The sequence below is a fragment of the Bos javanicus genome, chromosome 22 (assembly GCF_032452875.1).
Source record: "Bos javanicus breed banteng chromosome 22, ARS-OSU_banteng_1.0, whole genome shotgun sequence".
NCBI classification, from domain to species: Eukaryota; Metazoa; Chordata; class Mammalia; order Artiodactyla; family Bovidae; genus Bos; species Bos javanicus.
Genome location: NC_083889.1, coordinates 58516179 through 58534002, shown reverse-complemented (window position 1 = coordinate 58534002; position 17824 = coordinate 58516179). Strand labels below are relative to the sequence as shown.

At 61.7% G+C, this 17824-nt stretch overlaps 1 protein-coding gene across 1 annotated transcript; it reads left to right on the top strand.

Annotated features, from left to right (window-relative positions):
• The first annotated feature begins 211 nt into the window (after positions 1-211).
• Positions 212-14502, top strand: HDAC11 (histone deacetylase 11). The gene is made up of 10 exons (XM_061397247.1): positions 212-424; positions 1391-1539; positions 4274-4374; positions 8475-8591; positions 10010-10052; positions 10360-10436; positions 11320-11382; positions 11605-11701; positions 12524-12702; positions 12914-14502. Coding segments are annotated over exons 1-10 (1044 nt in total). The 5' UTR covers positions 212-422; the 3' UTR covers positions 13130-14502.
• The last annotated feature ends 3322 nt before the right edge of the window (positions 14503-17824 follow it).

Below are 17824 nucleotides of genomic sequence, written 5' to 3'. Positions count from 1 at the left end.
CCAGGATCTCCCGGCCTTGGGACCAAGAAGACTGGGCGAGAGGCCGGGCCCGGAGCATAATGTGGCCCCGCCCCCAGGGCGGGACGATTGCTCCAGTTCCAGTTCTGCGACGAGCGGCCCTCCCCCTAAGGGGCGCGGCTTTTAAGCAAGGAGAAATCTCACTGGATGTTTGCCTGCGGAAGGCGGGACTTGGAGCTTGAAGAGCGCTGGGGGGCGTGGCCTCCGTCCGCGCCGCCGGAGAGCTAGGCGCGGGACTCCGACCCTCTGTGACGCAGGCCCGAGTCGGGGCGGGGCCGGGCCGAGCCTCTCGAGCTCCGCCCCCAGCGGAGGCGGCCGAGGCCGGGGGCGTGTCCTGGGCGGGCCCGCGCCCCGCCCCGCCCGGTCGCGGAGCGGTGGCGGCGCAGGGAGGGCCCGGCCCCGGGATGTGAGTGCGGCGGGGGCGGGGGCGCGGGCTGGGGCGCCGGCCAGGCCGCGGGGGTTCCCAGGGGTCCCCGCGGGCGGGCGCACCGGTGCGCGGGCGACCGGGCGAGCCCGCCAGGTGCGGGCCCAGGTACGGCGGGCGGTCGGGCCGCTTGGCCCGGGTCAGCGCCCCGCGTACAGTGGCCAGCCCAGCGCCACTAATCTGCGGCGCACGGGGCGCTGGCCGGGCGGGGGCCCGCGACATGCGCGGCTTGGCGTCTTTCCTCGGGGCCCCCCAGCAGAGCGGAGGCCCCTGCGGTGGCAAGCCGGCTCTCTGTGCCCTGTGCGGCGCTGCGGAGGTGTGATGGGGGTCAGCTGGCGCGGAGGGCCCTAGGTGACCCCATCCCTGGCCCCGGGTTGTGCCGAGGTGACCCCATCCCTGGCTCCGGGTTGGGCCGCAGCCTGCGTGAGCCCCGAGCTGCTGTTTCTGGGAGCTGTCCCCCTTGCTTATCAGGGATAGGGCGCATTCTGTGCTTGGTTGAGTGTGTTATCTCAGTCCTCCCGACAGACAACCGCAGGTTTGCAGCCGAGGAAAGCCAGGCCTAAGGCCACACAGCTGTTGGTTGTAATTGTTGTCATGTGGAGCTGAGGTGCTGAGGCTTGCAGCCAGACACACCTGGTGCACATGGGCTGCTCCAGAGACCGGGTGACCTTGGGGTGCCCCGGTCCTCTCTCTCAGCCTCTGGTGGGATGATGGTGGAGCCTCTGCACCCACCCCGGGCTGCTGCCAGGATTGGGCCGGATGGTTCAGGGAGGTCAGGAGGGAACCACTGTTTTCGTGTTGTTGCTGTGGCCCTTATCTGCCGCCAAGGGAGCTAGTGGTGCTGGGTCAGGGCTGTGTGCTCGGTCTGAGCCTGCTGGCGCGAAGGTGCAGCTGCTCCCACACTGAGGCTGTTCCTGTCTGTGCGTGTCTGTCCCCATGCCCACGAAGGCCACACCCAACCCAGCTGTACCAGCATGTGCCGGACTCGCGTTGGCCCATCGTGTACTCGCCGCGCTACAACATAACCTTCCTGGGCCTGGAGAAGCTGCACCCCTTTGACGCCGGAAAATGGGGCAAAGTGATCAGCCTCCTGAAAGGTATGGAAGCCCCCGCCCCGGACCTGCATCTGCTCCCTGCAGCCCACCTGCCACCACCACCCTGCTGCCTTGCCCTCACGCAAGCTTCAGACGCTCCCGCTCCAGCCTCTACCCTGACTGCCTTGCACCCGTGCTGTCAGAGGATCTCGCCAACACAGCCCTCTGAGCTCAACCTGGCCCCACAGCACACCTTCACCGGCTCCCGTTCCCTGGGGACCCAAACTCTGTCTCTGCCCCCGGAGACCCAGTAGCAGGGGAGCTGGTTGCCATGGAGCCAGGCAAGCTGACATCTGGAGGGACACACTGTCCATACCCCACAAAGTCCGAGAATCCTGGAGCTGGACCACCTTTGCTCCAACCCCACTGATGAAAAATCTAGGAAACTGGGCCCAGAAAGCTCTGAACCTCAGAGCTCTAGCCTCATCCCGTTTATGGCTCGTCCCCTGAGTAGGGTAATGCTGTGGGGAGTGTGCTGTTTCAACCGTGGTTTGTAATCCAGGGTTGAAAATTCAAGCATCACAGTAGACTGGTGGGAAAAAAAAAAAGATATTCCAATTTCCAATATTGGGGGTTCTTTAACAGAGGGAAGTAGGAAGTATTACATGAAGTGTTACCTGGCATGGGATGAAGCATTGAATATCTCTGCATCACACAATGCCTTTGATCACGTCCTGGGGGATGTTTCATTTTGGGGCTAGCCCGCCTTTAACACCTAAGCCCATCTCCCTCTTTAACAAATCTAGAGCGAGCCTCCGGCCCTGCACCTTGCAGAAAATAGTCTCAGTGGAGGTTAATGACACTATTGCGTTTGTATTTTTTTTTGTTTTTAGTTTTGGTTGCCTTCTGTTTCTGGCAGGCGATACTGATTTTCCACCTGCAGTAGCGACCAGAGTGCTTATTCAAAGAAAAAGATTATGTAGAAAAGAGGACAAGTGTGCAGGCCTGGGAAGAGCTCTGGGGGTGGGGGGGCGGAGCCAGCCTGCCTCCCCTGACTGTTCTCTCCTGGGGGTGGATGCTCGCAGCTGTAACCACTAGACCTCAGGGTTCCCTGACGCCTCCCTGAAAGAGGTCCTTTCCTCTCTCCTTGCAGTGGGCCTGAGGCTCTCTGCAGGAGAGGAGCCCAAGCCCCTTCTTGGGCTCGCATGTCACCCTGCAGTGCAACCTAAGGGTGCTTTGTCCCCATCCCTCTGAGCTGACCATCTTCCTGAGTTCGCTTCCTTCTGTGATGAGGATGTAGATCAGAGGCAGGGCCATGTGGTGAGGGGCCTTGGGTACTGCCAGGAACAGAGCTGGTCCTTTGGGGAAGGCAGTAGGGAGCCATGAAGTGCTCTGGGCTCTCCATGGAGCTCTTTGTGGGAGATGTAGGGAACCAGGTGGTGTCTAGGGTCTTCCAGGTGGCTCCGTAGTAAAGAATCTGCCTGCCAGTGCCGGAGATGCGGGTTCAACCCCTGATCTGGGAAGATTCCGGAGGGGAAATAGCAACCCACTCCAGTATTCTTGCCTGGGAAGCCTGTGGACGGAGGAGCCTGGCGGGCTACAGTCCACGGGGTCGCAGAGGCGGACGTGACTTAGTGACTAAACAGCAACGGGCTTCTACCAGGGGTGGCTTCTGAGAGTGACGTGTTAGTACAGGTCCCGTAGATTCTACCAGGGGTGGCTTCTGAGAGTGACATGTTAGGACAGGTCCCGTAGATTCTACCAGGGGTGGATTCTGAGAGTGAGGTGTTAGTACAGGTCCCATAGGTTGTACCAGGGGTGGCTTCTGAGAGTGACGTGTTAGTACAGGTCCCGTGGATTCTACCAGGGGTGGCTTCTGAGAGTGACATGTTAGTACAGTCCCGTAGATTCTGACCTTGTCTTTCAGTGTCCTTAGAACCAGAGCGTCATGGATCCGTTCTCACAGTGCCCTAGACAGAGCGTTTCCTCCCCTCCGTCTAACTTCTTCTGTTGCAAAAAGGAGGGAATTTTGTCTGGTGTGTGTGGGGGGTGACGACATAGCGTGGTGTTTCCCAAACATCAGTCATTGGCAAACCACTCTTGGGAATGTGCCATCAACTCATACCACCTGTTTCGTTATTTACATCAGAGTTTTTATTGACCTAGCCTTCATTTTTAAAAACTTTTAAGTAAGCCTGTTTTAAAAGGGAACATTATGTCATCTCAATGGAAAAAGCCAGTTTCATCTGCCTTAAATAGAAGGTCATGGTAAAAAAATAAATGCGATGAAAGCAGCAGTGTGTTCCAGCTCAGGCAGCTTACTGTTGGGACAGACTGTGGAACGATTGCTGCTGGTGAGGGGGTTAAAAAAAGGGAGAGGAGCAAGGATCAGGCAAGTGTTAAAAGAGAGGCCCCCACACACGACACCCCCCATGACGTCACCCCAAGGTGGAGGAGACTCAATCAGGAGAGTTTTTCTCACCTTGAGACGCAGCATTAATGACCCCTGTGTCACCTGCCTCTGCAAGTTGCCCAGCCACGCCTGAGCTCACCCCCTGGCTCTCAGTGCCCTGGGACACTGGAGGATCGCTGGGCACAACATCCTTTGCCCCCTGGCCCGAGGGCCTGGCGACTCTCTCCACACTGGCCTGAGAGGTGGCCCGTTCTGAGACTACCCGCAAGCCAGCAGGGGCCACATTCTCCTGGGACGGGGCTACCAGGGGCCACGTCTGAGCCCGCGGGAGGGGCTGGGGCTGGAGGCCAGCAGGGGTGCATGGTGCCCACTTTGTGGTTTCAGAAGAGAAGCTGCTGTCAGACAGCATGCTGGTGGAGGCGCGGGAGGCCTCGGATGAAGACCTGCTGGTGGTGCACACGAGGCGCTATCTCAACGAGCTGAAGGTGCGGGGCCTGGGGGCGGCCAGCCGGGAGGAGGGCCGCAGGCTCGAGGGGCTCCGTTCCTGTCCCTGCGCAGGGGGAGCGTGTGAGTCTGCGGTCCCCATCGGGAGCCAGGGGCCCTAGAAGGGCAGGTACCAGGGATGCGCGTGGCTGCTCCTGGGGTCCGTGAGCCCCCATCCCTGGAAGTATGAAAGCATGGACACCCCCTTATGGGGATTGAAACTTCGCTGGGGTTCAGGGCTTCTGCCTCGGTGACTTTCCATCTGGGCTTTGTGGACAGGCCTTCAAGACCCCTGCTGGGGTGAGGGGTGGCGGACCCCAGCTCCTTGTCTCCCTCCAGCCGCGTCTCTTCCACCTTGGCCTATGTTTATATTGGGCTGAAGTTGAAGATTCTGTTTCAAGGGCTTCTACTGCTGGAGATTTGTTGGAAACTGTTGCGCTGAAAGCTAGCCTTTGTGCCCCAGGGCCCAGCTGGGAACGTATACAAGTGGTCAGGCGGGTGGTGGGTGGTATCGGGGCGAACCCGAGCTCTGGCCCCTCCCAGGCGGTGGCTGCCGCCCAGCTCCTCCGTGGGCCTGGCTTTCAAAGAGAAGCCAGGAATGCAGACCAGTGGGTGACGGCACCTGATTTCTTAATGCAGCGACTCATCGGAAGGTTTGTAAATTCACCTGCAGGCTGCCTGTGGCGACCTCTCTCTAGAAGAGCCGCACGGCTCCCCTCCGCTTCTGAGGGCGGAGAAACTGTTGGGCCCCTTTGTGGGGGCGGGAGGCAGGCGGGCCTGGGGGCGGCATCAGAACACGGTGGGTCGAGGATGCCCCAGGTTCTCTGCTCCTGGGAGCGTGGAACCCTGACATGTACCACTGGGCTCCCAGCAGGACTCATCTTAGAGCCAGAGTGGACACCCGAGGTCACCAGGCCCTGCCCCCCCAGGTGGACAAGCCTGCAAAGAGGCCACACCTGCTCAAGGTCACCCAGGCGGTCCCGCAGGCCTCGGGGCGGCCCCAGACAGGCCACCTGGCAGGGTCTCCTAGGCTCCTGGTCACGCCTGCTGCCCCTCGTCCTCCCACGCGCCGGCCCGAGCTGTGAGAATTCTAGATGGAGCCGTGGCAGCGCGCGCTCCTGAAAGATTACCAGGAAGAGGGTGAAACCTGGCTCCCGGGAGAGCGAGGGGTGCGAGGCCCTGGCAGGAAGCCCAGCGCTTGGCTGCCCTGGTTTCCCGGGGCTGGGACCTGCGTGGTCACAGTCCACAGCCCAGGGGCAGGGCCAGGAGGACATGCCTGCCAGAGTCCAGAGGGTGAGGGTGGGACCAGGGCGAGGCTGGGACGGAGCGGGGCCGGGCTGGAGCCAGCGCCCGGAGAAAGCTGGGTGGGGGCCGGGCTCCATCTGTTTGGAGGTCCTTTCAGGGAACCATCGGGGGCTGACCGCGTGGCTGGCCTTGGGCCCCCTAGTACCCTGAAGGCAGCTTTCTAGGTGCTACGTGATAATACGAACAAGTATTCACAGGTAGAGTCTCAAGTAGAAAACCGACGTCAGGGGCAGGAGGAGAATTCAGATATGCCAACGTAACCAAGAGGCCACGGCCGAGCTACGTGTCTGGAGCTCCCTGGTGGCCAGACCAAAAGGAGAAACATGATGATTTCCATATGACCTACTGAGGCGAAGAAGTATTCAGTCATGCAACACCTCTGTATGGAATTCTGACTGTGTATTGGGTGCAAAAACAAAACAATAAGCAATGTTCCCTGCTGCCATGGATCCGCATTTCCTGGTAGAAGCCTGAAAAGAAGTAACGGTACAAAAGCGTTTCAGAGCAACAGAGGGAGAAGAAAGAGGGTCGCTGGGCAGAGGTGGGCTCGTGCAGGCTGAGTGATCCGGGAGGGCCTCAAGGAGGAGGCAGGCTGTGAGCTGAGACCAGAGAAGGATGAGCAGGCGATACGTGTGGCATTTCAGAGGAAGATGGTTGTAGAGACTCAGGCCTGGAGTGGGAGGGGGCTCAGCCTCCTGAAGGGGAGAGTGAGGGAGTGGGCTAGGCAGGCATCTGGGGGAGGCATTCTGAGCGAGCAGGAGGAGGAGCAGGGGCAAGGGGCCCTGAGGCAGGAGTGCCCCAGCAGCAGTGACCCCGCTGGATTGGAGGGAATGGAGGGGAGACGGTAGGAGGTGGGGTCAGATGAGGGTCAGGAGCACCGAGGGCCTGTGGTCACTGCGACTTTGCTCTGAGGGCGGTGGGAGCCCAGGGCTGTTTCAAGCAGGGGGACGTGATCTGACCTAGGTTTCCAAAGCTTGCTTGGCAGCTGTGATGGGAATAGATGAGACCCGGCTATCAGGATGACATCAGGAGCCCAAGAGGAAGCGGGTGGTTGCCGTGATCCTGGTGGGAGAGCCTGGGCGCTCAAACAAGGCTGGAAGCAGCCGTGGCCGGGGGTACACCTGGCAGCACCCGGGGTTTGTTGTGAAGTTGGAACAACAGGACTTTCCTGGGCTCAGATCGGGTGTGGGGTCTGGAGGCCAAGGATGTCCTGGAAACTGTGGCCGGAGCCCCACGGAGTCTGGGCACAACCTGGGCCTTGTTGCTGCCACCACGGTGCCCTGGGTCTGTGAGAGCAGAGACACAGACCCCCGTGCACAGAGTACCCGGGGTTGAGCCTCCGAGGGTCCCCGGGAAATGGGACCCCCAGGGTTATAGGACAGCTTCTCCACTTCTGCAAAACACAAAAACCAAAAAACGCTATTGGGATTTCAGTAGTGATTATGAATCTATAGATGAGTTAGGGGAGAACCGCCATCCTCACAAGGTTAGGTCTTCCAGCCCATGGACACAGATGTCTTTCCCCTTATTCAGATCTTCTTTAAGTTCTTTCAGCAGCATTTCATAGTTTCCACTGTACAAGTCTTATACCTGTTTGGTTAATTTATTCTTTTTGATGTCCTTGTAAATGAAATTGCTTTCTTAATTTCCTTTTGGGGGCGGTGGCTTCATTTTCTTTCCTTCTCTGTCCCCTGCTGGCTTGCTGGGGGTGGAAGGAGGCAGTGGTCGATGTTCTCCTTCGGGGGCTCGTCGCTCCCTTCCAGGGACAGTCGTTCCCTGGCTCCCATGTGCTGGGCTGCTGCTGGGGTGGGGTTGGTGTGACGGACAGGTGGAGCCCCTGCCTTCCTCCACACACGTGCACACATATGCCCCCACTCACTCACATGTGCATACACATGAACGCATGTGCACATGTGCGTACACACACACACACACACACACACACACACACACACACACACACACGCGTCTTGCAGCTGTCCAGCCAGACCATGTTCTCCCTCCCCCAGCAAAGCTGTCACATTGCAGGTCAGCACCTCCCCACCATGCTGCTGTGTGTCTGTGAGGACAGACCAGCTCCATCTCCGGGCCTGGTGCCTCCCCAGGCTCTTGGGAAGTATCTGCCAGGTGCCAGAGTCCTTGCAGGGCTCTGCCTAGCGTTGGTGGAGAGCAGGGTCTGGACCAGGTGTTCCCAGCCAGCCAGGAGAGGTCCAGGACCAGGGTGCATGGACACCAGCCCAGGGCCTGGGAGGTCGAAGGGAGGCTGTATCCTGGTCTGGGTGCCCCAGGCCCTCCTGCCTCGGCAGCAGGGGACGAGAGCGTGCGGCCCCATTTGCAGGGACGGGGCTTGCTGCTCTGGGGGACGAGCAGCCCTGGGCATCCAGTCTGGACTCTGTAGATGACTCGCTGTGACCTTGTAAAGAAGGATCCTCCTTCCTTACCCCCTCTCCCTGCCCCCGCAGGGCCTTGCTGCCCGCCGGGGTGCAAGCCAGGCCAGTTCCGGGTAGGCTGGGTGGTGACCGGTCGTCCCCTGCAGTTCTCCTTCTAGACACAAGAGGGCAGCCGAGGGCCGTAGCCCACGAGGCCCTTGCGCTGACTCCACTTTAAGAACACCCTGTTGTGAGCGTCTCCGTGCTGAGCCTGAAGTTCAGCCACGGTGGGAGGGCCCCCATTTCTCACCCAAGGAGCTGCACTTGCCTGCAGCCCCCAGGCGCCCCGAAGCTGGTCCAGAGGGAATCTTCTGCCTCTGGGCCCGTCGGGCAGAGGGAGGCCACACAGCCCGTGTCTCTTCCCGCAGTGGTCCTTCGCCGTCGCGACCATCACAGAGATCCCCCCGGTCATCTTCCTGCCCAACTTCCTGGTACAGAGGAAGGTGCTCAGGCCCCTGCGGACCCAGACGGGAGGAACCATAATGGTAGGTGGGGAGCAGGGGCCAGTGGCTGGGCGGGAACCCCCAGCCCCGGCTCCTTTGCTCCCTGGGCCTTTGCCCACCTGGGCTTTTGCCTCCAGAAGGCCTCGTCCCGCTGAGTAGTTGAGAAAAATCACAAATGTTCTTCAAGGCGGCAACAGGAACTCTTTCTTCCAAAGCTTCTCCCGTAGAAATCACTGCTTTTCCCCCAAGCCCCCCTGTTAGAGTATTTACTGGTGTGTAAGAGGTTTCCTTAACCAGCCACCCCCCACCAGGGTGTGTCCTGAAACTGTGGCTCTGAGCTGCTCACATTTCAGATGAAAACAAGCCCGTGGCCTCAGCGGTGGACAGGGGCCTCACCCGCAGCGGGGTGTGGCAGCCACCAACACTCGAGGCAAAACTGGGCTTCATGTCGCGTGTCAGCTCAGTTCAGTCGCGTAGTCGTGTCTGACTCTTTGTGACCCCGTGGATGGCAGCACCCAGGCCTCCCTGTCCATCACCAACTCCCGGAGTTCACTCAGACTCATGTGCATTGAGTCAGCAATGCCATCCAGCCATCTCATTCTGTCATCCCCTTCTCCTCCCACCTTCAATCTTTGCCAGCATCAGGGTCTTTTCCAATGAGTCAGCTCTTCACATCAGGTGGCCAAAGTATCAGAGTTTCCGCTTCAGCATCAGTCCTTCCAATGAAAATTAGCCACAGTCAGTGAGGAAAAGAAGTGGAAATGATTGAAATGTACAGTGATCTAACCAGACCTGGATCAACACCGGCTGACCCCTTATAGTTTTCTTCTTAGCTTTGCAAATTTGTGCACTTTTAAAGTTTATTAGAATAGTCCTGCTCACCCCAGAATGATGAGCTCCTACATGATTTCAGGACTAGAGCAACAGTATTTCCATGAGCAAAATTTTGTCTGTTTTCCCTTCGGAAGCCACGTGAGAATCCTTGTCAGCTCACATGCAAGCCTGAGACAGAACTTTGGTTTCCTCCAGTTCCCTCACACAGTCACACAGGGGTTTACACTTTGCAGGTGGCTCAGTGGTACAGAATCCGCCTGCCAATGCAGGAGCCACAGGAGATGTGGGTTCGATCCCTGGGTTGGGAAGATCCCCTGGAAGAGGGAATGGCAGCCCACTCCAGCATTCTTGCCTGGAAGTCCTGTGGACAGAGGAGCCTGGCGGGCTACAGTCCACAAGGTCACAGAGTCGGACGCGGCTGAGCACGCACATATCACACACTGCCCGTCTCATAGGCCGGCCCGTTGGGGATTTGCCGGACGAGGGCGGGTGGTGCCCCCTGTACCCCACCTCACAGCTCATCCCCCCTGGGAGCTGGCTGCAGTGTTCACGGGGGCAGTGAGTCAGCGCAGGAGCGAGTGGAGGGCTCGGCCCCTGCCTGCCTCAGCCTGTGCTTGTTTCCAAAGGCGGGCAAGCTGGCGGTGGACCGCGGCTGGGCCATCAACGTAGGTGAGTGCCCGGGCCGGGGCCTGCTGGCGGCAGCTCGGATGCCCTGATGGCAGAGCTGCCCCCCAACCCAGGGCCCCGGGGTGCTGACCTGCCCCGGGGGGGGGGGTCTGTTTGCCGAAACAGCCTGGAGGCCCAGAGCTGTCCCTGGGAGGACGGGGGTGGGGGGCACCTGGGGCGCACCCTCGCCCGGCCCTGCCCACTGCACGACCAGCCTGCAGGCCCAGAGCTGTCCCTGGGAGGACGGGGGTGGGGGGCACCTGGGGCGCGCCCTTGCCCGGCCCTGCCCACTGCATGACTGTCCTCGCAGGCGGCGGCTTCCACCACTGCTCCAGCGACCGGGGCGGGGGCTTCTGCGCCTACGCGGACATCACACTTGCCATCAAGGTGCGTCCGAGCGCACGTGACGGGCGGCGGGGAGGGTGATCGCCTCCAGGAGCCTCCCTGGAACCCCAGTCTGGTGTTCTCACCCCGTGTTGTGAAGGGATCGAGGTCCCGAATGGGAGAGAGCTCACCGGGTCCCTAAGCTGGGCTGAGACTCAGACGTAGGCGTGCACCTGCTCGTGACGCTGCCCGTGACGGTCCAGAGGTGACCCGCTTCTCCAGGGGCCGGGGGCCGGAGGAGAGCCGCTTACAGGACGCCGCTAGATATTAACAGGAGACAGGGCTTTGCTCAGGAGAGCGGGGAGGAGACAGGGATCAAGATCTTGATGGTGGTGACAGCGGCTGGCATCTGCGGGGCTCACCCCTTCACCCTCAGGGAACGGGGCTGGAGGGGGTGAGGGTACAGCCTGAAGGGGAAGCACTGGCCGTGGCCTCCGCGGCTGTCAGAAGCCAGCGCTCCCCCAGCACCTGCATCTGGGCTCAGGCTGGGAGTCCGTGTGGTCCTCGCAGCTCCTGTCTGCACACGGCATGGGAACGGATTGGGAGGAGGGGGCGGCAGACCCTGGCCGTTTGGAGAGTGAGATGCCAGGAGACCTGGCGGGAGGGGAGGGCGGGGGAAGGAAGGGCTTCCCGAGGAGGTGGCTTTAGGGCTGGGCCCCTGTAAGAAGGCGGAGATGGCCAGATGGAGCTCCGGGTACAGCTGGGAGGGGGACCCCGCTGCAGACACACACAGGCTCCTCTGAGCCACATGGACCTCCTGCTGGCCTGGGGTCCCCCACAAGCACGGAGGTGCTCCCAGTCCACCCTGTCGCTGACTGGGGCCCCTGGGGGCCTGCACCTTCCGGCCCAGGGGGTCCTCACCTCTCCCCTTTCTTGCCCCGGGCAGTTCCTGTTTGACCGAGTGGAGGGCATCTCCAAAGCCACCATCGTGGACCTCGACGCCCATCAGGTGAGTGCCCGGCGAGGCTGGGGTCCTCCCCTCCCCAGGCGGCCTCTGACACATGGCCCCATGAGGTGGGGTTCCCTGCCCCCAAGAACACCCCCAAGCCCCAGGCTGGGCCTCTGCTGCCCCTCCACCCAGGCACAGGGGGCGTTCTCTGGGGAGTGCTGGGGGTCCGGGCCTGGCCCAGGCACTGGCCTGCCGTGAGCAGCTTCTGTGTTCCCCCGCCAGGGCAACGGGCACGAGCGCGACTTCATGGGCGACAAGCGCGTGTACATCATGGACGTGTACAACCGCCACATCTACCCCGGGGACCGCTTCGCCAAGCGTGAGTGCCTGCCCACCCCAGCGCGCCCCCCTGAACTGGGCTCTGTCTGCTGGGCTGCTCCCATGTGCCGGGCCCTGCAGACGTCACTTCACTTCTTGATCTTCAGCATCCCAGGGAGGGGGAGGCCGTCCCCACTTCGCAGACAAGGAAACTGAGACCCAAAGAGGTCGCTTGACCCACCGAAGACCACGTAACCACCCCCCCACCCCAATAAACACACCGTGAATCCCTCTACTGGGGTGACCACCTGGAGAATAGAGTAGGATTTTCTCCCAGGTATGCAGCTGTCTAGTCAAAAACGGAAGAACAAGAAAGAAACAGAAAAATGTAGAAGCAGAAGATACGAGATAAGACGGCAGAAATCAGTTCAAACTTGACAGATGTTAATGCAAGTGGGTTAAACTCATTGATCCAAAGGCAGAGACTCTTCGATGAAGCTTTGAAGACAGGGGGACCTGCCTACCTTGTGGGGAGGGGACGTTTATGCAGGAAGCGCCTGCGGGCCTGCTGCGGGTGACCCAGCCACGCTGTGGTCCCAGGGACCCGTTTCTGAACTGAGTCTCGTCTCGAGGGGCCTGGCTTCAGACCCGAGGGTGCGTGGGGTGTCCCTGTCTCTGGCGAGTGCTTGCGGGGCAGCGAGCTCGGGGCCCGGCGTGGGTCCCTGAGCCCCAGGGCAGTGCTCCATCCGTGGTCTTCGTGCTCTGTTAGCTTAGTTTGGGTGGATGAGTGGCTGAGCAGCACTAGAGTCAGACGGGAAAGCAGGTAGTGTCCCCAGCCCCGTTTCCCGCCTGCACGCTGGGGCATCGCTGTCTCCCCCGCCAGAGGCCATCAGGCGGAAGGTGGAGCTGGAGTGGGGCACGGAGGACGACGAGTACCTGCAGAAGGTGGAGAGGAACCTGGAGAAAGCCCTGCAGGAGCACCGCCCCGACATCGTGGTGTACAACGCGGGCACGGACATCCTCGAGGGGGACCGCCTCGGCGGGCTGGCCATCAGTCCGCAGGTGCGTCCCGGGGCGGGGGCAGGGGCGGGCTCTGCTCTGGGGACTCAGCAGCGATGGGAATGTGGGCGGCACAGGCGTTCCTCCTGAGGCCAGAGGGGCTGGGCAGCAGCAGCAGCTCAGAGCGGGGTTAGACTCAGAGCAGGACCTCTGCCACCCTGAGGGCCCGGGCCTGCCTGAGCCCATCTTCCCCGTCCTCCCCCTACCCACTCAGGGTGTTGTGAAGCGGGACGAGCTGGTGTTCCGGATAGTCCGTGGCCGCCAGCTGCCCATCCTCATGGTGACCTCGGGCGGCTACCAGAAGCGCACGGCCCGCATCATCGCCGACTCCATCCTTAACCTGTACAGCCTGGGGCTCATCGGGCCCGAGTCCGCCAGCGTCTCAGCACAGAACTCAGACACACCTCTGCTGCCCCCGGAGGTTCCCTGACCATGCCGCCGTCTCGGAGGCTCCCCGCCTGCCGCCCGTCCGCCCACCCACCAGCCTCCCAGCGCGTCTCCTCCTCCAGCCGAGGGACCAGGGGGCGCCTTGCACAGCTCCACTCTCCCCCCGCCCCGGGTGTTGGGGGCTCTGGGCCCCTCTGCGGACGGGGCAGAGGGCAGGGCCCGAGTCCCGGCAGGACCCATGGGGGCACGGCCTGACCAGACCCTGCAGAGGTGATGGTTCTCCCAGGAGGGAGGAGGCAGGTGAGGCTCTGGGGCAGGGGGCGCCCCTCAGGGTGGGGTGCTCCAGTTTTCAGCACAGCACCACCGTTTCAGACTGAGGAGGCTTGCAGGACCTCCCTCCTGCCTCTTCCACACCCTCTCCCCCTCCCACCAGGGGTGGGGCATCCAAGAGGGGGCTGAGCCGGTCTCTCGGGGTAGGGATTCCCAGGCAGCAGGCAGGAACCCTGGTCCTGATGTGGGGTTGCGGGGAAGGGTGTGCAAGTGCAGGTGGGTTTTCCCGTCTGACTTCTCCATCAATAAAGGAAGGGCTGGACCCGCTGTCCCTGAGCCCCTCCCCACTCGTGGTGGGGTGGAGAGGGGAGCCTGTTCCAGCAACATCTTGCTTGTCCAGAGGGAAGGGCAGGCTCGGGGTGGGGAAGCCGGGAATGAGCTCTGACCTCAGGGACAGGACAGGCCTGAGCTCTGGAGGCCAGAGGGGCGGAGGAAACCGAGGCCCAGCCCAGGAGACCACGGAGGGGCAGGTGGCCAAGCAGGGTCCCGCAGGCCCTGAGGCCCAGTTGGGGACTGTGGTGCTGGTGACGCCAGGCTGGGGCTGCTGGGGGCAAGCGGAGGGTCTCCATCCTGGCCTGCAGCAGGTAGGGGTTGGGGGCAGGGCTACAGCCTGCACTGGCCTCCCTGAAAACACCAGGCCTGCCCTGCACCTGCGTCCCAGGTGGGCCCTGACCTTGTCACCGGCTCTGCTCTGAAGGGGATGCTCAGGACCCACTGGGAAGCTGGGACTGGGCGAGGCGTCCAGTGCCCCACGCCTGGTGTGTTCTCGGAGATCAGAGTTGGGGGAGGGAAGGCAGGCCGTCCCTGATCAACCCCCCTGGGGACTCTGCTCCTCGCCACCTGGGGGTGTCCTGAATTCTCCTGCCTTCTCCCTCGCACCCCCTCTGCTGTGGGGGTGGGGAGGGTCCCAAGATGACCAAGTGTCACAAACCTTGGACGCCCTGCCCTGCCACCCCACCCCCCTGTCTCTGCACCTAACACCCCTTCTCCTTCAACACGGGCCTGTGACCCCAGGGGGCAGGCGGCGATGGGCTTGTGTTGTGGAGCCTCTGTTCCAGAGAACCATAAAGGCCCTTCCCGATGAAAGCTGGCTGATGTGTGTTCTTCAGAGGAGTCTGTCCCTCCTAAGTATCCCAGGAAATAAAGGCTGAAAGTTCACACAGCAAGGGGCCTGGGGCAGCGGGTTGGTGAATGCTAGTGTTTCATTCTGTCCTCAGAGTCCCCTGGAGAAGGAAGGTCACTGTGCCCATTTTACAGATGAGGCAACTGAGGCTCAGTGAGTTTGCCCCAGGCTTGACCGCAGCTCTGCCAGATCCCACAGCATGTTCGCAGCTGCCTCTGATTTAGCAGGGGTGAAGAGAGGGTGCTCTCCAGACAGAAGGGTTTCAGGGGCAGGGGAGGGTGGGGATGGGAAGGTGCCAGACAGGGAGCACATGTTGGGATGGGCTGAGCAGGGGCAGAAGGGTTGGGGCAGGTGGGGAGTGGGACCTTGTCCTTAGCCTGGCAGAGCAGCCAGGGCACCCCCAGCATTAGGGGCACAGCCTGGGTGGGGAGTGGGTGTTGCTCAAGGATCAGTGCCGGGGCAAGGACAAGTGATGAAGACATCGGGTGGTGGTTGGGGTCCAGGTGTGCCCTGCGCCAGGTGCGAGGCGGGTGAAGGCTGGCAAGGCCGTCGTCTCTGTTTACAGCTGTAGATGCCGAGGCATGCGATTGGCGGGGGCGGGGTTACTTGCTCAGAGCGCACACTGGGGGCTGGAGGAGCAAGCTTCCCACCAAGGCCTTGGCTCTGGAATCCGCAACTCTTTCATCCTCCGTGAGATGGGCCTCGAAGGACGCGGTACTCACCCGGAGCGTGGGCCCAGGACTGAACACCTGGAGGATGTTTGGGACCATTCGTGACCACGATGGTGACTGCTGCAGAGCAGGAGGAGAGTCCGGGCTGGTTCCCATGAGGTGTTTGGGCTCTGTTCTTAGGATGTGCACTCTGTGCTCTTTGCAAGTGATCCCCCAAGTTATGAATCCCCAGGGAGAATGTGCCAAGCCCTGGCTGACCGGGTGGGCAAGAATGGGGCCAGGCTGGGAGGTCTGGGATCAGACACGTGCTCGGGGAGAACCCAGGGGCCTGGCAAGCTTGGAAAAGGTCCTGCAAAAAGGAGCCCACGTGGGCCAGCATGCTGCCTGGTGGTGGTGGAATGTCTGCAGCAGGCAGCTCCAGAGCGTCCTGAAGATCTGACCTAGGAGAACCCCTCGCCCCTACCACGCCCCACGCTGGGGAGTGGGCAGACCCCTGGGCCCCACGCCCAACACATAGGGAGCCCTCCGGGGCCTCTCCGAGCCTCCGTCCTCAGCCCTCCTGGTGGCTCGTGTCCTGAACTTGCGAGGCTGGCCAGGGTGTCCAGGGTGATGCTGGAGCCAGCTCAGAGCCTGACCCCACGAAGCTGGTGCATGATCGCGTCCCCCCCGTCATCCCCAAGACCCCAGTGCCAGGCCCGACTGGAGGCCCGCAAGTCCTGGGAGGTCATCTCGAGAGAGTTCACGGCCCCAGTCTCGGCTTGGGGCCGGTGCGCGTTCTCAGGCAGCACTGCCCGCCCAGGGCACCATGCCTGAGGCTGGAGGGGGCAGAGGCAGGAAGGGACATGCCCAGCCTGCCACCCAGGGCATAAACACAGGCAGGGGCACTGGCAGGGCCCCCGAGCTTTGCAGGAATCCTGGGCAGATCTGAGGGAGACACAATGCCGCCCTGGCCTCGCGTCGGTTTCATTTAGCCCAGCCATCCCCGGCTGGGGACGCCCTGCCCCGAGCAGAGGGCCACCGCGGGGAGGCTTGGTGCCATGTCAGGAGTGGTGCCTTCCCAGGACTGTCAGCCAGGCTGCAGGGGGACAGCGGTTAAGCCATGAGCGCCCACCCCTCACTGGCCAGACCTTGAGTCCCAACCCTCCACCTGTGGCTAGCCGGCTGCTTTTCCCTCTTTGTCTCAGTATACTCATCTGCAAAGTGGGAATGATACTCTGCATGGGGGCAGTTGTCACGAGAACTCAAGGAGCCAGTATTTGTTGAGAGCTTATAGTGGTGTCAAGCCTGGAACAGACACTCCATACCAGTTACCCATCAGCAGCTGCGTCACTGCCTTAGGGACAAGGAGGTTGAGACTCACAGAGGTCAAGTGACTTGCCCAAGGTCACACAGGCAACAGAAAAGCCAGGGAACGGACCCGAGGCCGCCTGACTCTAGAATGAGCGCCCTTGCCCCCCAACCCCACAAGCAGACCGTCTGGCAAAGGTTTGTAATGACCAGGGGGCAGAAGAGGCGGAGCTGTCCTTTGTGGAGGGCCCGCTGGGATACCAGCTCGGGGCTGGTGGTCAGTCTGGAAACTGACGCCCAGGGAGGGCTGTTAAGGAGCCTGGTGGCCAGCTGGGGACCAGAGCTCAGCCTCCTGGATCCCGCCCATGGCAGCTTTCCCATGGGGAGTCGGGGGGTCCGGAGCGTCGCCCCGGCCACCCCCTTGGGCATTTTCCTCTGCACGCCTTGTCACCACCAGGGTCAAGGCACGGCTGTCAGGGCACGAGGGAGCCCTGGGCTCTGCCGTCAGGGGCGCGGTCTCTGCAGGAAGGACGTGGGCTTTGTGGCCGGCCAGCCTCAGTCTGAACCTGCTTTGCCACTGGCCTCGGAGTGACCCTGGGCAAGCGCAGCCCCGACCGCAGGCTGGCCCTCCCTCCACACAGGCCTGTGTGAGGGGACGGAAGTGGCCTGGCCTATGCGCTCCAGTCACTTGAGGACGGACTTAGGGTCCGGCGGGAGAGTGTGGGGTGCCCTTCTGGCCTGCTCTCCAGTCTCTTGCTACACAGACGGGAAACGGACACCTAGAGAGACACGGCTTCATTGCACGTGGGAGCTGACTCATCGGAAGGTGGAGGACATGGTGTTTGGAGCTGGACTTTCTTGCCAGCTGTGCGGCCTTGAGCTGTGGTCACCATGCTGAGCCCTGATCTCCTCCCCCGTAAGATGCCCTGGTGTCGGCATGTTCTCAGTTAACATTGGCATCCTTCAGGAGGGCACCGGATGGGATGTTCTCGGGGCCGGGGCATCTGAAATCATCTTGTGGCCTCTGCGTGCAGCTTCTGGGTTCACGACGAGAGTCGTGCACAGGCGTGTGTTCACTGGCTTCATTCTCAGCACAGCTGTGTCCACGGAGGAAGACGGATGCAGAGAGGATGGGTCTCCAGACATACCCCCCAGCCCCCCAGAGCCTGCACCCCGTGTGCTGGAAGTGCCCACCCTTGGGTGCCCCGTGGCCGTGACCTCCCCTCCCAAGGGGTGTGCTAGCGAAGGGGCCTCGGGCATCCAGCTCCGTGGCTGAGGGGCGTCCCACCCCTTTCTGAGATTTCCCATTGGGCACCCTGGCCTTGGA

Coding starts and splice junctions, on each gene's coding strand:
- HDAC11 (XM_061397247.1), top strand. Junction 4,375..8,474: donor GCTATCTCAACGAGCTGAAG/GTGCGGGGCCTG, acceptor CTCTTCCCGCAG/TGGTCCTTCGCCGTCGCGAC. Junction 8,592..10,009: donor AGACGGGAGGAACCATAATG/GTAGGTGGGGAG, acceptor TTGTTTCCAAAG/GCGGGCAAGCTGGCGGTGGA.